Below are 19,063 nucleotides of genomic sequence, written 5' to 3'. Positions count from 1 at the left end.
ATCACCTGAACTGAGTTGTCATCTCTTAAAACCAGCAGTCACGTCTCCTACTTCAACTTCTTGACGTCTGCAGATAGAGCCCCAACCACATCCTTTTAATTAGCCTCTATGAGGTCCTCAGTGAAGTGTTGGTAAGGCTTTGAGGAGGAGGAAGTGAGATAAATTATAATTACACAAAAGGTGTGGTCACTTCACAGCAGATGCCTCACCATCGGCCCCTTTGGGTATGTATTTAAGGAAAATCGGGCCTCTTCCTGTTCCCTGAATATCGGTGATGCTCAGTAGCTGGACCAATCCAAGGACTGCTCCATTTTTGCTAAAAGGAAAACTTGATTTGAGAAATTTAGTATCCTCTCCTCTACTTATATTTCTTTTTTTTATATTAAACAAGTGCAGTTGGGTTTGAGAGGGTGTTGGGTTTTTTTTTTCCATTATTTCTCTTGCTACTTCTAACTAGTCCAGATGGCTATGCCATTCACAGACTCAAACGTGTCCAGATCATGAAACTCCAAAGGCCTCCCTGTTTGCATAGAGCCCATATGTTTAGGCATTGTTGTTCCTTGTGTGGCTCCACACAACGTGTTGCAAAATCTAACAGGGGAACTTGCGTTTCCTACTTGGTCCAAGTCAGGATGTTTCTGTCCTTCCTCCCGGTCATGAGGGGAGGGGAGGGGGATCATGGTCACCTTTCAAGTGATTACTTTCTCCTCTAAGCAAGGAAGGTAAGAAGAGATGATAAATAATTGAACGAAGCCTTTATTACTCTAAACAGTACAGCTTGTGCTATGTCAGCATTTTGGCAAGATCAGCATCAGATGTATGGAAAGGGTTTTTTAAAAAAAAGAAATTTCCACCCATTAGCCTAAAATTAATCAGGCTCATCATTTTCAAATAGGAGTCTATTTTTGAGTTCCTGAGAAATTGGTTCAAAATATAGATTAAAAAAATAATAATAATACTTTTTTCTCTTTTTTTGTCCATATCACAAGGCATGCAGGACCAGGGATGGAAACAGTACCCCCTACGAGTGGAAGCATGGAGTCTTAACCACTGGACCACAGGGAAGTCCCAAAATACAGATTTTTTTTTTAGGTCCCCACTTGAGATTCTGATACACTAAATCCTGGTTGGGTATCAGGTCATCTGCTTTTAATACCAGGCATCTGATTACTCGTTGGTACCTAGCGCCAGACTGAGAAACTCTAACCTAGATTTGAAAGCCAAAATTTCAAAAAACAGGATATTTCAATGAGAAAAAAGGCCTTTGGCTTTCTCTTCTCTTCTTGCCTGCCAGCCAGAATCTCTGTTATTCATTGCAACTTGTTTTTAGCCACTGAAGGCATCATCCTTAACACTCCAACCCCACCCACCTATAGTCCTCTTTATCCTTCCTAGAAAAGGGTTAGTGCATTTTCTAGAATAAAGCATTTTTCTTCCAAGCTAAGTATCTCTAGTGTTTAAAATATTCATTTTATTAGAGTATATAGGTGACAGAGGATGAGATGGCTGGATGGCATCATCGACTCAATGGACATGAGTTTGAGCAAACTCCAGGAGATGGTAAATGACAGGGAAGCCTGGTGTGCTGCAGTCTATGGGGTCGCAGAGTCAGACACGACTAAGCAAATGAACAATAACAGCAAATTCTTTTTCCACTTTTACCACTTTTTCCCCATAGGCTTGGTTTTTCAAGGGACCCTCTGGTAATGTTCTTACTCAGTTGCTTCAGTCATGTCCAATTCTTTGTAATGCCCAGAGGAGCCTGCCAGGCAAGAATACTAGAGTGGGTTGCCATTTCCTCCTCTAGGGGAACTTACTGACCCAGGGATTGAACCCCTGTCTCCTGTCTCCTGCACTGTAGGCATATTCTTTACCACTGAGCCCCTTGGGAAACCCAGTGGTGATGGATGCTTGGTTTCTCCTTCTTATTTGAATTTCATGTGCTGACTCTGTGCTCTGCTTGGCTTGGAGAACAATGCCACATACCATCATTTCACATCTAGAAATGAATTTACCTATTTGTTTGTTCAGTTGAGATTTATTGAACACCTACTATTTATCAAACACTCACCTTGGCACTGGGACATTAGTGTAAACTATAGATAACGCATTCTTATTCTAAGTTTACAATCTAGTGGAGAAGAAAGATAAGACCTAGGTTATGTTGTGATAAGACCTGATGCAAAGAACTGACTCATTGGAAAAGACCCTGATGCTGGGAAAGATTGAAGGCAGGAGGAGATGGGGACGACAGAGGATGAAATGGTTAGATGGCATCACTGACTCGATGGACATGAGTTTGAGCAAGCTCTGGGAGCTGGTGATGGACAGGGAAGCCTGGCGTGCTGCAGTCCATGGGGTCACAAAGAGTCGGACAAGACTGAGCAACTGACCTGAACTGACTGAGGTTACGTTGAAAAGTGTTATGGAAAAGGAAAGTAGGGGAAGGGTAGAGTTCTAGAGGTGGAGGAGGACTGCAAAGAAATGTTATATGGTGATCAGTGAGAAGGTGACATTTGAAAAAAGTCTTAAAAGGAGGGGAGTGAGCAAGCCATCAGGCTTCCCAGGTGCTGCGGTGGTAAAGAATATGCCTGCCAATGCAGGAGATGCAGGAGACTCAGGTTTGAACCCTGAGTCAGGAAGATTCCCCTACAGGAGGGCATGGCAACCCACTCTAGTATTCTTGTCTGGAGAATCCCACAGACAGAAAAACCTGAAAGGCTATCGTCCATGGGACTGCAAAGAGTCAGACACAACTGGGCATGCACAAGGCTGCACGTGAGCACACCAGGGACACTTGGAGCCACAACAGTCTGGGCAGGGGAAACAGCCAGTGCCAAGACCCCGAGATGGGAATGTGTCAGGCGTCTTGCAGGAACAGCAAGGAGAGGCTGGCAGGGATAGGATGGGATAAGCAAGCAGGAAGAACATTGACAAAGGGTGGAGAAGACATCGGGCCATTGTGCAGATTTGGGCTCCTTCCCTTGGGTGAATGGGCAGCCACTGCAAAGTTTTGAGCAGAGGAGGGAGGTGATCTGACTTGGATTTTCCAAGGGTCTCTGGCTCAGTGCTGAGAATAGACTGTGTAGTAGGGGCTTGGCAGAGCCAGCGGACCTGCCAGGAGGCTGCAACAGGGATCCGGGAGGGCATGGATGCTGGGGCCTGCCTGAATCCTGCAGCGGCGGTGGCAAGCAGTCGCTTTTGGATATAATTAGAAAGATGAGCCAACAGAATCTGTTGATGATTTGATGGGGGAAGGGAGAGAGAAAGACTGGATTCAAGGATGATTTTTGGCCTGAGTCACCGGAACTGAGTCACTTCCCTTTCAAAGGAGATGAGGAAAGGCTGAGGGTGATGTGGTTGGGGGAGAAGATGAGGAATTCAGTTTTGCTCTCATGACGGAGATGCCTATTGATATCCAAGAGGAACTGCTGTGGGTGACTGTATATATGAGTCTGGTGCTCTGCAGGTAATTGTCTAGAAGTTTTTAGCATATGCACAGGCAAATAATATTTTTGGAAGTGTATTTCCTTAAAAAAGTCTTGCTTTGTACTTGAACCTGTTTATGTGTGCTTATGTATGTGTATGCGTGCCAAGTTGCTTCAGTTGGGTCTGACTCTTTGCGATCCTATGGACTATAGCCCACCTGGCTTCACTGTCCATGGGATTCTCCAGGCAAGAATACTAGAGTGGTTTGTCACACCCTCCTCCAGGGCATCTCCCCTACCCAAGGATGGAACTCATGTCTTCTTATGTCTCCTACAATGGCAGGCAGAATCATTACCTCTAACTCAACCTAGGAAGCGCATGTCTGTGTATGTGATTGTATATGTGTGTGTACATAATTCTCTCTGGTTATAATTGTATAATTAGCGGAATTGTGTTTGTATGCAATTAATATGCTACCACTGTGTTACCACATGTGTTGGCGGTTGGGAAGGGGCTTCCCATGTGGCTCAGTGGTAAAGAATCTGCCTGCCAATGCAGGAGATGTGGGTTCAATCCCTGGGTCTGGAAGATACCCTGGAGTAGGAAATGGCAACCCACTCCAGTATTCTTACCTGGAAAATTCCATGGACAGAGGAGCCTGGTGGACTGTAGTCCATTGGGTTCCATGACTGAGCGACTCCACACACGCACACATGTGTGCTCTTACACTTAGTATACCTCATAGTCCATTATTTGCAGTTTTTTTGTGTCCAGCCTATTGTTGACCCCCTAACCTTTGGTACAGACTGACTTTTTTGACAAAGCCACTCTTTGTTTCCTGGAGTGAAGCTCCAGATTTACCCCTGATCACCATCAGTATTATCGTTCGCCATATTGGGCTTTCTAAAGAGATTACCACTGCTGAAAATGGTTAAATCTTGATGATCCCTGGCAAGCTCTTTTCCACGGGATAGTTACAGAGCCTTCGAGAGTGTGTAAACTTAGCGGTGCAGCCTTCTCCATCACGTGACCGAGCTTGGCACACTTGGTCCATGATGGCACAGTTCCTTTGTGTAAGCAACTTGACAGATGTCCTTACTGAGGCATCAAATTGGATGGTGTCTGCTAACAAATCTAATGGGAAAAAAGAAAAGAGAATTCAAAGGATTATCTTTTTTTTTTAGGATTAAATTTGTGCCATTTAGCTGTTTGATACCCTGTAGTTAATGCTGCTTTATTAGAAGCCTATACAATTCTTCACATGGGTGTCAAAATAATTTCAGTGAGAATGATGTTGTGTGGACTCATCAGGCTGAAGTCTTCGTCTTGTGACTACAGATGGGTTATTGTCTGCTGTTCCACTGTCTTCCAAGCCTTTTGCTGGATGAGCGAGACTTAACAATCTCCATTAATTTGCTTTGGCACTTCACATGGTTAGTCAGGCCATGAACATGATGGTCTTTAATAATTTTTTTTTTAAATACTGCAATGCTCCTTTTCAGTTGATGTCCTTCATAAATTGTATTTGCTGAAGCTATAATTACTCATCAAGCAGCAAAAGCAAATCTACCTCCAAGTACAATGAGGATGTTCTTTTGTGAAATTATTAAGGTAGAGAAGTTCAACATGCAGAGTAATTTAGTTCTGCTTTATAATTATATCTTTGGGGATCCCATCTATTAAAGCCTATCAAATTGGAAAGGACTGATCATCACCAGCACACCTCATAAAGGCCCCTGTCTCACAGTGACCATTTCCCCACATAGATGAGGTCTTTAAAACAGTTGAATTAGCCTGTTTCTTTCATAACAATTTTGAAAGCTCTTTAGAGTAGTTAATTCTGTTTCACCTACAGGTTCATTTAATCTATTTGACATATTTTGTTTTGACTCTTGAAATCACATAGAAGAACTTTGTTATCATTGAGTAGAGGATCTTGGAAGGAACATTAGTGAAGAGTTACCACTGAGAAAGTTTGGAAATTGACCAAATTAAGGTGACTTGTTGTTGCTGTTCTTGTTCAGTTGCTAAGTTGTGTCCAACTTTGTGACCCCATGGACTGCAGCACGCCAGGCTCCTCGGTCCTCCACTGTCTCCTGGAGTTTGCTCAAATTCATATCCATTGAGTCAGTGTTGCCTAACCATCTTGACTTAGAATGTCTAATTCAAAAACTTATATTTAGTTGATTAGTAAAATACCTAAACTTTACCATGGTGCAAAGTTAGGATATTAGTTATTATAAGACGGATTCAGGGAAAATAAGACAGTATTGTCAATAAAGGATTTGGAACAAGGTGTCCCAGAGTGTGTTCCCACAGGGTGTTGTGGGGGGAAAATGAAGTGTTCCACAGCCAGTTTTTGTGGGGCTGGGTTTACTAGCTCTCAATTAAAGAAAAATGTCAGTTCCATCCAAATAGGAACCTTGTCATCTTTTTCATCATTTTGTCTCATGTCTTGCACATTGTAAACACATAAATATTTGCTGAAGAGTGAACTGCAGGACGTCTCACAATCTTTAATGTTACAGGAAGCCCTGTGACTCATCCAAGAGAGGGCAGTGATCCACAGCCTTTCCCAAATTCATTGGTTTTTGTAATACTTTTCCTGAAGTGCATTTTACTAGACTTAGTAAATGAGTTACCCTCTGGGAAACTTAAGCTTTGAGTAAGATCATTAAAAAAGAAGTTCTGAAATTGATCACTAAGAGAAATATTCAAGTTTTTGCTGCAATTGGAATGTAATTGATACAGATTATGAGGCAGGAGGGGCTTCCCCGATGGCTCAGTGGTAAAGAATCTGCCTGCCAATGCAGGAGATGCAAGAGACACAAGTTTGATCCCTGGGTTGGGAAGATCCCCTGGAGAAGGAAATGGTAACCCACTCCAGTATTCTTGCCTGGGAATTCTCACGAACAGAGGAGCCTGTAGTCCATGGGGTTGCAGAGAGTCAGACACAACTGAGCAGAGGCATGAGGCAGGAGGGGTGTCAGACTTTACTGCTTGAATCTGTGTTTGGGGCAAGTTTCCTGACTCCCTAGAAGCCTCAGTGTACTCATCTGTAAAGCAGGGGTAGTAATTTTATTTCTCTGTTTGTTGGGAAAATAAATTACATTTGGCCCCACTCTGGAAAGTTAAATGAAATATTAATTATGTATGTAGAGGACTTCCCTGGGTAAACCTTTATTATCATTATCATCATAAAAAACTAAGGGGTAAAATTGTTCTACTTCGGATGGGTGATTATGATACACTGAAATTAAAATATGATCACCCTCCCTTCCACAAATATCGGAGGGCTTATAATATGCCAGGCATTGTTGTTAGTTCAGGCAGACAGAGGTGAGCACAGTCAAGGCCCCTTCCCTCGTGGACCTAGAGTTTTTGTAATACAGTGTGTTTACAGATGTCACTGTCTCTTAGAATGTAAATCTAATTGTACACAATTCAGTTAAAGTTAATTGTTCTGGGGTCATTATATTAGAGATCTGCCCCAAATGATCACTTTTCCCTCTCAGAATCAAATTGGTTCTTACACAAAAGAAGCACAACAAAATCCAGAGGTCATGTTTTAAAAGAAAATAAAATTAAGCTAGCATTACTTGATAAGGTAAAGCCAGTGACCATGGGATCCCGTTCTTTCTTGTCAGGTCCATCAGTGCACGAGGGTAGCCAGATTTAGCAGATAAACACATACAACCTGCAGTTAAATTCGAGTCCCCCATAAATAAATACTTTTTTAGTATAAGTATGCCCCCAATACTGCATGGGACATAATTATACTAAAAGTGGATTTTTTTTTTCATTTTTATTTTATATTGGAGTTTAGTCACGTCCTACTTTTTTGTGACCCTATGGACTGTAGCCCACCAGGCCTCTTTGTCCATAGCATTTCCCAGGCAAGAACTCGAGTGGATTGCTATTTCCTTCTCTGGGGATCTTTCCCACCCAGGGATCGAACTCACAACTCTTGCATTGACAGGTAGATTCTTTACCACTGAGCCACCAGGGAAGCCCAAATTGGAGTATGGCTGACAACAATGTTGTGGTAGTTTCAGGTGAACAGCAGAGACTGAGCCATACATATGCATGGATCCACTCTCTCCCAAGTCCCCCTTCCATCCAGGCTGCCCCGTAACATCGGGCAGAGTTCCCTGTGCTCTACAGTAGGTCTTTGTTGGTTATCCATTTTAAATACAGTGGTATATTTGAAAGGGAAATTTAGCTGGGCATCCTGGTTTGTTTTTTTTTTTCTTCTTCTTCTTCTGAGTACCTTCCAGTTCCAAACCAGAGGAGATATTTTTACCCCAAACAGAATAGAAACCTTCACTTCCATTTGAAATGATTTATAACTCTTCCCGCCTGATCACCAAGTGTTTCCAAATTAAAAGCCATTCATTAAGGCCTTATATAGATACAAAAGATATGCAAGGAGTGCTTTGTAATGCCAGCTCAGTACTTCAGGTGAGAGCTTTTCAAATTATGTGGACCACTGAAGCCACCTGCTTGAGTAACCATGGTGGGGCCGGCCGGTGGCTCATCAACGCACCACCGTGCCCGAGTTGTTACTGATTTTTCTCATTTCTCCAGGGCAAATACTAATTAATGGATACAATTCACAGCTGATTAGCTGTAGTTTCTTCAGTAATTACATTCGCATACTAACTGTTCAGAAGAGGATTTCTAACCCAGTTCTTATTTCACTCTAAGCTTAATTTGTTTTTTGAATTGTTTAAGCCCTTCGTTTAATAGCCATTTTATTTTTCTTTGTTGTTTTAGGTGCTATTAGATAATAAGTGAGTTTAATCTTAAAAAAAAAAAACTCTCTGATAATGAGCTGTTTGCTTTAAATGGATTTCTAATTCCCCAACAAAACCTACATTTAAATAACAGTAAGGCTGTGATACAGGCTGTTGTCAGTAGGTTGGGAGCCAGGGTTGGTACACGGAATATACATCGTGATCCAAGCTCTCATAAAAACCCTAAAAAGAACATTTGAAATGGAGGCCTGAGATCTTAATTCTAAAATCCTTCATTCAACAGAAATTCCTGTCCCTTCTCTTGCGTGTACTTAACATTGTGGAAAAATGGGCGGGTGGCGGGGGCGGGGCGCGGAGCGTAGAATATATGTGTATGTGCATGTACCCGCTCGTGTGTGTTTTTTTTTATTTTAAAATTATTTTGAAACACTTTATTGAGGTATCATAGACATACAAAAAAACCTGTACATATTTAATGTATGCAACTTGATGAGTTCGGAGATAAGTAGACAGCTGTGAACCCATCACCACGTGTTTTCGATATCACATGCCTTCAGAAAAGCTAGATAAAGGGCTTTCTTAAGCGCTAACAAGTACATCTTTCAGAAATCCTCATAAAGATACTTATCCAAATGAATCTGAGGGCTCCTTGTGTGAGGATGTATTTAGGTGTCGGTTTACGGGGTGGGATTTTGCTTCTGTAGACCGTAACAGCGTTCTGGAACCATTAGAGCCTTCTTTATAAATCCTGCTTAGTTCTTGGATCCCTGACATGATAAAGTAGAGCGTGTCAATCCCGCTTCTGTGCACGAATCCTACAGGTTCAGAGTTGGAGGATGAGAGCCCCTCAGAAATAAGTGTTTGGGGGTGTATTGAGAGGAGGATTTGTGGGTTTATTGTGGGTCTTTCATATCTGTATGTCTGTATTTATATTTATTCTCTGTCTTTATCAATCTTTGTATTTGTATCTATCTGTCTACCTTGGGAAAATTGCACCTTTTACTTTAAATAATTACTAGCTGTATTTATAATAGAGAATGGATATACATTTCACCCTTTGGAGAGCAAACCTATGTGTTATTTGATGCATGAAAGGGAGGAAATAATACACTTTATAAAAAGAAGGGCGTTCTTTAACCATTTAAAAATCTTGAAAATAATATAGCTCCAGATAATTTTGTTCCCAGAGCCTCTCTGCATTGCCAGACTGATAACAGAAATGTTTAAAGCAACAAAAATGTGTCTTCTTAGACCATCTGAACCTGAAAATGCATTTCTGCCAAAATCCAAGTTTTACATTTTGATAACAGGTCTCTGGAAGGAAAGAGCTTATGTCTGAAATGCTGATACAGTCTTATTTGTGATGGTCTGAATGGGCTATTGTGTTAGGGAATTAAATAAAAATTGCTGTGTTCATGGGATCCTGCTTATTTTTTAAACCTCTTTGCACTTAATGTTATACTGAGAGATTAAATACCACTATTTTCAACAGCTCCGATGGATATAGATATCGTTTTAAACTCTATTTGAAGGTTTAAAAGATATTCTTTAGTCTTATTATTTATTTATATTCATGCCACACCCTATTCAGGGGAAAATAGAATTTGAGTCCTGGGAACTGAATTCTATTCAGTTTAATTCACATTTTAATCTACCCACAGTTGTGACATTTGTTCTTGAAAAGTAAGCTATGAAGTCCCAACATGCTTTAAAAATGTGTCAAGGTGATTTTCTTGGAAACTCTTTTCCTGCTAACCTCTGACAAATGCCAGTTCGATAAACAACACCCACTAGTGACCAGCTGGCCAAATGTTTATAGTTGTCTCCTTTCGCTGTTAGTCTTGATGAGAAACAACACTATTTTCTAGAATTATCACGTAAGCTCAACTCGATGCTCTATTTTCTGAGGGAGTCAGCCGATAGAATGTAGCATATAGTGCTCTGAAACCTGTCACACTTCACATTTGGTCTGAGTCAGACCACCCTTTTATCTCATCGCCCCAATGTTCTTTCCAGATCCCATCTGAGCACTAAGTAAATCCCCAGCATTCTTTATGACACTGCATATTAACATAAAACAATGTGTTTTCTTTCAGTTTGGAAATAACAATAACTACATGAATATGGCTGAGGCAAACAACGCTTTCTTTGCAGCCAGCGAGGTAGGTGTCTGTCTTAATGTGTCTGTTCATGTTTTGTGTGTTATTTAGATCATTTAAAAGGCTTGAAGGGAAAAGCCAAGTATTGAATTTATCTCACTCTCGCTCTTACATGGCACAAGGTAACAACTTTGGAGGAGAAATGAGAAAAACCTATTGGAAGAGAAAATAACCTGACAAGTCTTTATCACTCGTCTGTAGGCTGTTACAAGTGTTAGTAATTCACACACACACACACACACACACACACCTCTTGATGAAAAAAATACATAGGTGCAAACAGAAGTAAACATATAAGAAAAGAGAGACTATCCAACCTGTACTGGTGTTTAAGCAGATAGGGGTTATTTTGGAAGCTAGGATGGAAGGCATTTCTAGAAAATATTTAAGCTTCACACAGCTCTGGGAATAATTTCATTAAGTTGCCATGGTTTGGGAATGATGTGGCAGAATGGTATCATGATTTCTTGGGTCTTCAGTGGGTTGATGTAAAACGAGTGTTTTTTTGTTAGATTCCCACAGTTGAGTACAGTGCTGTGCACATATTGCCTGCTAAGTTGCTTCAGTCGCGTCCAAGTCTTTGCAGACCGCATGGACTGACCTGCCAGGCTTCCCCATCCATGGAATTCTCCAGGCAAGAATACTGGACTGGGTTGCCATTTCCTTCTCCAGGGGATCTTCCCGACCCAGGGATCAAACCTGCGTCTCTTATGTCGCTTGCATTAGCAGGCAGGTTCTTTGCCTCTAGCACCACCTGTACTCAGTAAATATGCACTGAATGAATGAATGAATGAGCATGCTCCAAGACTCTGTCAGGGCTAGGAACATAGAGGGGTGGAATCAAAAGGCAGCACCATGGTGGGAAACCATGAGATTGTGTGAAGGTTATCAGTGCATGTGGAATGAACATATTTTTGTTGCTGTTTTCACTGCATTCCTTACTCTATGACTTAGGGCTGCTCCCTGGGCTCATTGGTCTGCCCTCCAGAAAAACCTCCATCTCGATTAGATCAAGAAATGTTTTCCTGAAAGTGGTAGACTGTGTGAGATTTAAGGAAACAAAAACAAGCAGAAGTGAAATTGATCCAAATGGAACATTTCCTCTTGCAATGCCCATAATAAAAACTCTTCATTTTCCAAATACATTCAAATATAGGAAACTGAACCAGCTTGACCCCAGAGAATGAAAATCATAATGGCTTCGTAAATGATCTCTGTTACAGGGAGGCAAGTGGTATGGAAGAAATGAACTTGGCAAAATTAGTAGAAAAAGTGGGGAATCAAGAATTAAGGGTATCCGTAGATTAATCATTTTTGCAGTGACTGTCATCTCTCTAACCAAGAAGACTGCTAGATAAGGGAATATTGTTTGGCACTGGCTGCTGTGTTGTTTGTGATAATGAGCACAAACCCCATCTGTAAGGACAACATGATGTTTCATTCTGTAGGATTTTTTTCCCTACATTTGAATCAAACATTGATGAAAGCTCTAGTGCCAGCAGCTGTTCAGAGACAATTTAATTCCAGCTGTGATAATTCACCGTGTCAGACATTGGCTGTTATATGTTGATACAACAGTTCTCCAGATTTGCATTTTTATCAAAAGGAACAAATGTTTTGAACATTTCAGTACAGATGGTATTTAACCATGTACATACTACTTTAACATGTACAAGGTAAACACTGGAAAGTCAATATCTGTAAAAAGTAATTATATAAACTCTAACTGATTAATCTGATATTGGTCATATGGCATAGTTGCAGAAGTCAATGTCTTTTTTTGGTTGCTGCCATACTTGGTTATTTTTATTATCTCAGACAACCAGTGCTTTGATTACTGTTTTCTCTAAGGAATGCTTAACTTTATATTTCATGGATTACCTCTCTTTAAAAGTCATTTAAGGTTTTAGCCTTTTCTTAGTTACATAATATAGTGTTATGGCATTGTTTTATTAGATTATGAAATAGTAATATATTGAATTCTAGGTCAAAATTAATTTCTTTAAAAAATATACTAGAGGGACATATTATATGTCAGATCTCTTTATGCCTTAACAAAAATAAAAATGAAAATCTCCTTAATTTTAACTGCCTAGCAAAAGACATGCTTTATATTCAAGTTTAAAAAATAATCCTATGTGATGATTTCACTGTACATCTTTTCTTGAGCAAAAAATAAAGCCCAAGTTAACCTAAATACGCTACATTAGAGTATGTGCCTAATTTCCCAATCACTTCATTAAAAGCATTAAAAGTAAATTTATTTGGTTTTTTAACATTTTAATGAGTGCAAACTCTTTCAGGAAGACTTTAGGTTTGATGCTGTGAAGTCAAAATTGTGCCTGAAACTGATTCCCTTCCCATAGATATCACCCACTAGATAACACTATGGGGACCAGGATGCTCTGAGTTTGAAATTCACACATTTGCTTTATGTTTTCTGTCTATGTCATGATTACCCTGACCATTTTTAAAGTACTTTAAATATTTATTGAAATAATATTTCAAGTGTTAATTACAGTGGTAATGAAAACAGCCAAATGCCACATATCAAGAATGAGTGTTTATCCGTATTGTTAATGTGATATGTTAGATTTCATTAAGCAGTAATGGGGTAGCAAATGAGTCACAAATTACAGTTGCATCTGTTACTAGACCACATTAGTGCCAAAATAACAGCAAATGCAGCCATAGGGTTACATTCATTAGCCAGCCACGCTTGTGGCCAATTCATCCTTTGTGTTTGAGAACTCGGGGTACCGCAGTCGGAAACTGACATCTTTGGGGAGTTGTTCTTGGAATCAATATGTCAGAAAATCTAATATTTCACTCTAGCTTTCAAATGTGTAGTTTCTCTCTCATGTTTTGCATCTACTGAGTCTGCGGAGAAACTCAAGATGTTCAGTTGCCCAGCCACAGACACCCATAGCTTGTGACTTCTTTATTTCTGGTGAGATACAAATGGCAGTTGACAGGCTCTATAGACAAGAAATGGGGTGTGTGTGTGTGTGTGTTTCTCCCCTTGGGTTTGTTTCTATTTTCTTTCAAATGGTTATTAAGTTACATCATCATTGATAGCTTGAAGAAGGATGATTTTCAGCTCTTAATTAGTTTTCTTAACCAATTATAGTAGATTCAAATTATCTTGCACCAATTCAGTCTTCAAAAAATGCTATTAATAATAAATGAACTATAATGTTGACCCTCTGAGCTGGAAATAAAAAGTATCTGAGTAACTGCTTCACCCTACCAAAAAGAATATTCTAGACACTGACCCCTCTTCCCACAAAATCGAAGTTCTATTTTAAGAAAGATAGTTAATGGGGTTCAGCAGGCAGCTCTAATTTGTACCCCAACGTCCTATGTGAAAATACTATCTTTAAGGGTCTAAGTAGCACTGAAAAAGTATCCATTATTTACTTAGGTCTTGAGAAATAACAGAGAGTACTTGAGTGACGTCCATGGAATTAGTACATTTCTATCAATACATCTCTATGCTCCTTCTATGGCGTTTTAAAACTGAAGACCGGAAGAGAAGTGTTCCGATAAATACAAATTAAAAATCTTCCTGTAAAAGAAAATTCTCCTTTTTGTTTAAATAAAAGCCCTGGATATATATGCTCTGATGATCCTTATATAAAATGCTTTATTACAAAGAGTAACAACTTCCATAGAATCAGGTATTGCGCTTGGCAATATACCAATAAGGAAATTTAAAAAAGCAAACCATACATTTGACATCACTTGTTTTATATGTTGTGGCAGAAAGTAAATATGTGTTATGTTCACTTCTGGATTAATGTTGTGTGTGCGCTCCACAAAATCGTCAGCATTTGATGAAGCATGTGGATAATGTAAGCGTTTGAGCTGTTTCACTAACATATCAATAAAGTGGCAATTTGTTATATAGCCAAATCTAATGTCGCTGGTGCTCCAACTAACAACAAAGACAGATGTTGCTAATTAAGTACGCATTAAAAAACTGTTAATACTGATACTCCATTAAAACCATATGATAATGAGACTTAAATCTTTAATCAGAATGATCAGCAAAACTTTATATATGGAAATCTGTGTTTAAGATGTTTTCATTTGAGAAATAAATATTTGGTCTATCTGTGTAGTGTTTTCCTGTGACATAGTTCTTTTTCCCTCCAAGGAGAAATAAGATCTAGGAACAGAATATGAAGATATCTATATTTTGTTTCCTTTTAGCAGACATTCCATACACCAAGCCTTGGGGATGAGGAGTTTGAAATACCCCCCATCACGCCGCCTCCAGAGTCGGATCCCGCCCTGGGCATGCCTGATGTCCTTCTGCCCTTTCAAGGCCTCAGCGATCCATTGCCTTCCCAGGGAAGTGAATTCACGCCCCAGTTTCCCCCTCAAAGCCTGGATCTTCCTTCCATAACAATCTCAAGAAATCTCGTGGAACAAGATGGCGTGCTTCATAGCAGTGGGTTGCATATGGTAGGCAGCAAATTTACTGCTTGAAAGTATTTTGCTTATCGTTTGAACTTCACAGGGTAAAGATCCGAGAGCCCATGTTCTGAAACATGCTCATGCCTGTCTACTGGTGGACATGTCTACTGGTGGACATGCAGATTGTTTCTCCTGGTGCCATTTAAAGGCAGATAGTGGAGCAGTCTCTGGTGTTGGACAAGATGGCATTGGGTTGGTTGACTTGAAAAAGGAGGACTCCACAAGATCCTCTGGTTTGAATTGATTTTTTAAAGAAGTCTGACTCGTTGGTTTGAAAGCAGCCAATTTTCCCTTGCTTTTGGTTTGACAGAGATATGTCCTTGAGTTGAAAGTTTGCCCAGGAGAGTTTTTAAAAAAGGGAGCCCTTACCAGGGCTCAGGCCTTTTGCATTTGTTGGATTAAAGCGTCATGTTTATGATATGTGATTTGCTCCTACCTGAAATGGAATATCAAACTGTGATACAGAGAAAGGGAAAAAGAATAATTGTTTATAACCAGCAGAGGAAAGTATAGAGCGGGTTATTTTGTGAAATATACCTAATTGTGTTATTTATTGTTGTAAACATCAAATAAGGCACTCCAGAGAGCCAAAATTACTAATGCAATAATTTTGGTTCTGTTTTTCTTGGTGTGCAATTATAGTTAGCAATCACCAGAGTAAATCTACTTAAATATTTTAAACTCTTCTGCTGGGGCTGTTTTTTCCCTACCATAGTATATAAGGCATTGGGTGTCTATCTAGGTGAAGTATGAAGCAGACGTTTTAAAACAAGATTAATAGTTTATAGGGCTTTTTTTTTTTCCCTTAAACCCTGATAAAATGAAACAGATGTGTTGGTATAACAAAAAACAAATCCTATTGCTTGTTTACATATTTCTCTGCGCATTATGACCATGCCAGTGATGTTTATTGGTTTCATTGTTAATTCCCCAGATAACAGCAGATGATTGCAAAATATGTAGTGGATTAGCAGTGCAAAGATTCAGTGTGTGCTCTGAAATATAAGATTACTTTCCCAAATAGGATTGCAGCAACATAATTTTCTTTGCCTGTGATCTTTTGTGTTTGAGCTGAACATCAGGGTTTTTATTTTTACTTTTTTGTCAGAAAAGAGTGCAAGGAACAGTCGGGAAATGGTCATTAAGTATTCATAAATGTTCCTCGCCATCTCAAATAATTGTTTCCTGTGGACTTTCTTGCATTTCTGTCCCTTTGACACTGGAAGGGAGGGTTCTGTCCTCTGTCTCTCTACAATCAGCCTTGCAATGTTGTGCCTGGAAAATAATAAAAATAAAAAGGGTGTTTAGTTGCCAAGGGAGTTTGCCCAGGGTTCACCATTATTCATAGACGCTCAGCGAGGCTCATTTAAGTTAGGGAAATAGTTAAAAGACCATATAATGCATGCTAAAATGTGTGTTTTATTAAATTGGTAAATATTTATTAATAATATAAGAATCTGCCTTTAAATTAAACATCTGATGAATTACCTTGCCTTAAAGCTATAAAACTGTTATTGCTGCTATAAAAAAGTGTAAAGGAGGCATTTTGACTATGAAATTTCATTTCATGGTCAATTGAATTTACTATATTGGAAAGAACTAAAGATGGAATCATAAAATAATTATGATATTCACATACACTTAAAGAACAATGCTTTCACGGAGTGGCGTTGGGAGAGAGGACTCAATTTTTAATGCTTCTTTTGTAATGTATTGCTAATCACTCACGCAGTTGAATTATTTCATTGATTTTGAAAAGTAGAAGTCCTTTAGCTAAGTGCAAACGGTTGTCATGGTGTTTACGTGGACCTCATCACATTTATTGGTGCCTTTCTGAAGTTTTGCTGAACCTGAATGATATTTATTTTGGCTGGAAACAAACTAATCTTGTTGAAAATTCGAGTAGAATTTCACCTTGAAGAAATGTCATGGGATTTTAAATCACAAATGTTGGAAAAAATAAAATGTACCAGGACAGAATTACGATGAATACAACGTGTCGTTGGCTTTGTTCTATGTACTACCTGACATGTTCACCTATAAACTGGAATTCAGAATCGCCAGAGGCATGGTTAAAAATAGGTTATGTCAAGGTTCTTCTATATTTCCCTCCGGGCACCGAGGTGGCTGGCGACATCGTAATGCTCCACGGCAGCTCCTCGGAGATTTCCCTCAGGAAGGTCACCAGAAAAATAAGAAATAATACTTTATACATCATGCATTCAGGTTCCCAGTGTGCACTGTCTGTTTCGTACCTTATGCGACTAAGAAGTTTTATTATCCTAATGAGTATGGCTGTCGCTTAAGAATTGCTATGGTAAATTAGGACTATCATGTAGGCAGAAAAGCCAGCTTGTTTGTGTAGTATTGAACCAGCTTTTCTTCAGAGCCTCGTTGGTTTTCCTTTAGAGAGTGACAGTTTGTTACATTACTGATTAACTGCATTTTGTTGGCAACATGTTTATCTTCTTTAAATTTCTGCCATTATATTTAAAAAAACAGAAAGCAGGAACAAAAAAGAAAAGAGGGGGGGATTAAAAAGAGTCTAATGATTAGCATTCCCATTTCAAAGTATGCAAATAATGCCCTGGTATTCAAAAGCAAATTGTTGAAAAAATTGAAATCTGATGCATTTGTGACTTCAAAGAACAACCTTGATTTGCTTGTTGTGGATATGTGTATTTTCAAACAGGATGTGGTTGGCAAGTCAAAATCAACAGTCGTAGTTTGGTTAAAAATTCTTTTTACCTCTAAGCATTATTGTCAGTTCAGATGATCATCTGGAAATTATTTTAATCTACCAAAGATGGCAATCCTAAAAATCTACAACATGCGCTCCAAAGGGTTTCTTTTTTTTTTTTTTTTTAACACCTCTCTATAATCTGCCCAGCCTGCTGAGTAGCATTGACATCAGTAGTACATCAATTTCAGAAAGTGGATTATTTTTACTAGACAGCTATTGTGACATATTGGGTCAGTCATAAATGAAAGATATTCATGCAAGCATGCAATACTTGTAATGAAGTCTCACTCTGACCTTCTGTATGATTGATTCTGTAATTTAGTTTTCTCAGGCAGTGCCTGAAATGAAATGAAATCATGTTGAACAAGTTTTGAATACCCACAGTGCACCAGGAGAAGAAAAATCTGCAGCCCTAGAGGCTTGAGAGAGAGCAGCTGAACGATTTATCTCTATGCTATTATAGCCTTTGCCAGCATTCAACATTTCTTTTTTTTTTTTTTTTTCTTATTTGGCTTAAGTACTTAATTCTGCAGGTAGCTGTAAATGGGAAAATAAAATGCTGTTCAGATTTAAAATGACAGGACAGGAGTATGTGCAGGGGACTGATAAAATATCTTGAATAGAACTGACCTTTCATGTAGCTGAAAGTTACTGGGGGATTCATCCTCATAATTACCATATAGATTATTTTTATTTCTTTCCTGCAATGAAACATTTCAGAGAGCAGTAGTGCTGATTGAATGAAAATTGAACTTGTTAACATTCTTTTCAGCTTAGCCTGTTGTACATAACAGAAGGTTAGCTTTGATGAATTTCAAAATTCTCTTTGATATCCAAGAAACAGACAGTAAAATAATTGTCTCTAGTCTGATATTTTAGATGCCCCCCCAAAGAGAATTTATAAAACACACTGATAATTCACATACTTTTTCTTTGTACATTATATTTCATGTTTGAAGGACCAACGTTTTCTGTTTGATATTTGCTTTGGACCTAATTGTGACAGCATATATTTATAGAAAATACTCCTGGTGCTCTGGTAATATCAAACATAGTATTAGAAAATTGAAAATGATGGAAGTAAGGGAGGTAAATTTGAGTATGGTAGTCTCTGTACCTGTTAAAGAAAGAGAATAAGAGAGGAAAAAAAAAAAGTCCTATAGAAGATATGCACACAGAGAAGAAAAAGTAGCAGCTTTTAAAATATTCGTAAAGCTCTTAAGACATAATCCAGGCAGACATCATTTTTGATCAGAAAAATCGAAGTGTATCAAAATAATTCTAAAATTACCAGGCTTATTTTAGAAAATTTTATTTTTCATATCGTCATTTAGTATGGGTCTAATTCTGGATTATTTTTATTTTCACAAAATAACTTTCATGCCATTTTTGTACTTTCCAAAATCTTAAAAGAGAAATAGCCCACTTTCAATTAATACATTGTTTTAGCAATGTTGCTTAATGTGTTACAGATAAAACAGTTATTTCATGGG

General features: G+C 38.9%; 1 protein-coding gene across 18 annotated transcripts in view; it reads left to right on the top strand.

The window, feature by feature from the left end:
• TOX3 (TOX high mobility group box family member 3) overlaps positions 1–19,063 on the top strand; it is a 122,662-nt gene that overhangs the window by 78,862 nt on the left and 24,737 nt on the right. For 2 of the 18 annotated variants that reach the window (XM_086350618.1, XM_086350605.1), the window contains exons 2-3: positions 10,283–10,348; positions 14,561–14,815. In XM_086350618.1, coding sequence (XP_086206744.1) covers positions 10,304–10,348; positions 14,561–14,815 — 300 coding nt within the window. In that variant the 5' untranslated portion in view covers positions 10,283–10,303. The other 16 variants (XM_086350623.1, XM_086350606.1, XM_086350608.1 and 13 more) reach the window with 15 other exon arrangements.

This window comes from Bos grunniens, chromosome 18 (genome assembly GCF_055505025.1).
Source record: "Bos grunniens cultivar Pamir isolate PY7600 chromosome 18, Bosgru_T2T1.0, whole genome shotgun sequence".
Lineage (NCBI taxonomy): Eukaryota > Metazoa > Chordata > Mammalia > Artiodactyla > Bovidae > Bos > Bos grunniens.
The sequence above is the reverse complement of the archived record's forward strand: the minus strand, read 5'-3'. Positions and strand labels throughout refer to the sequence as shown.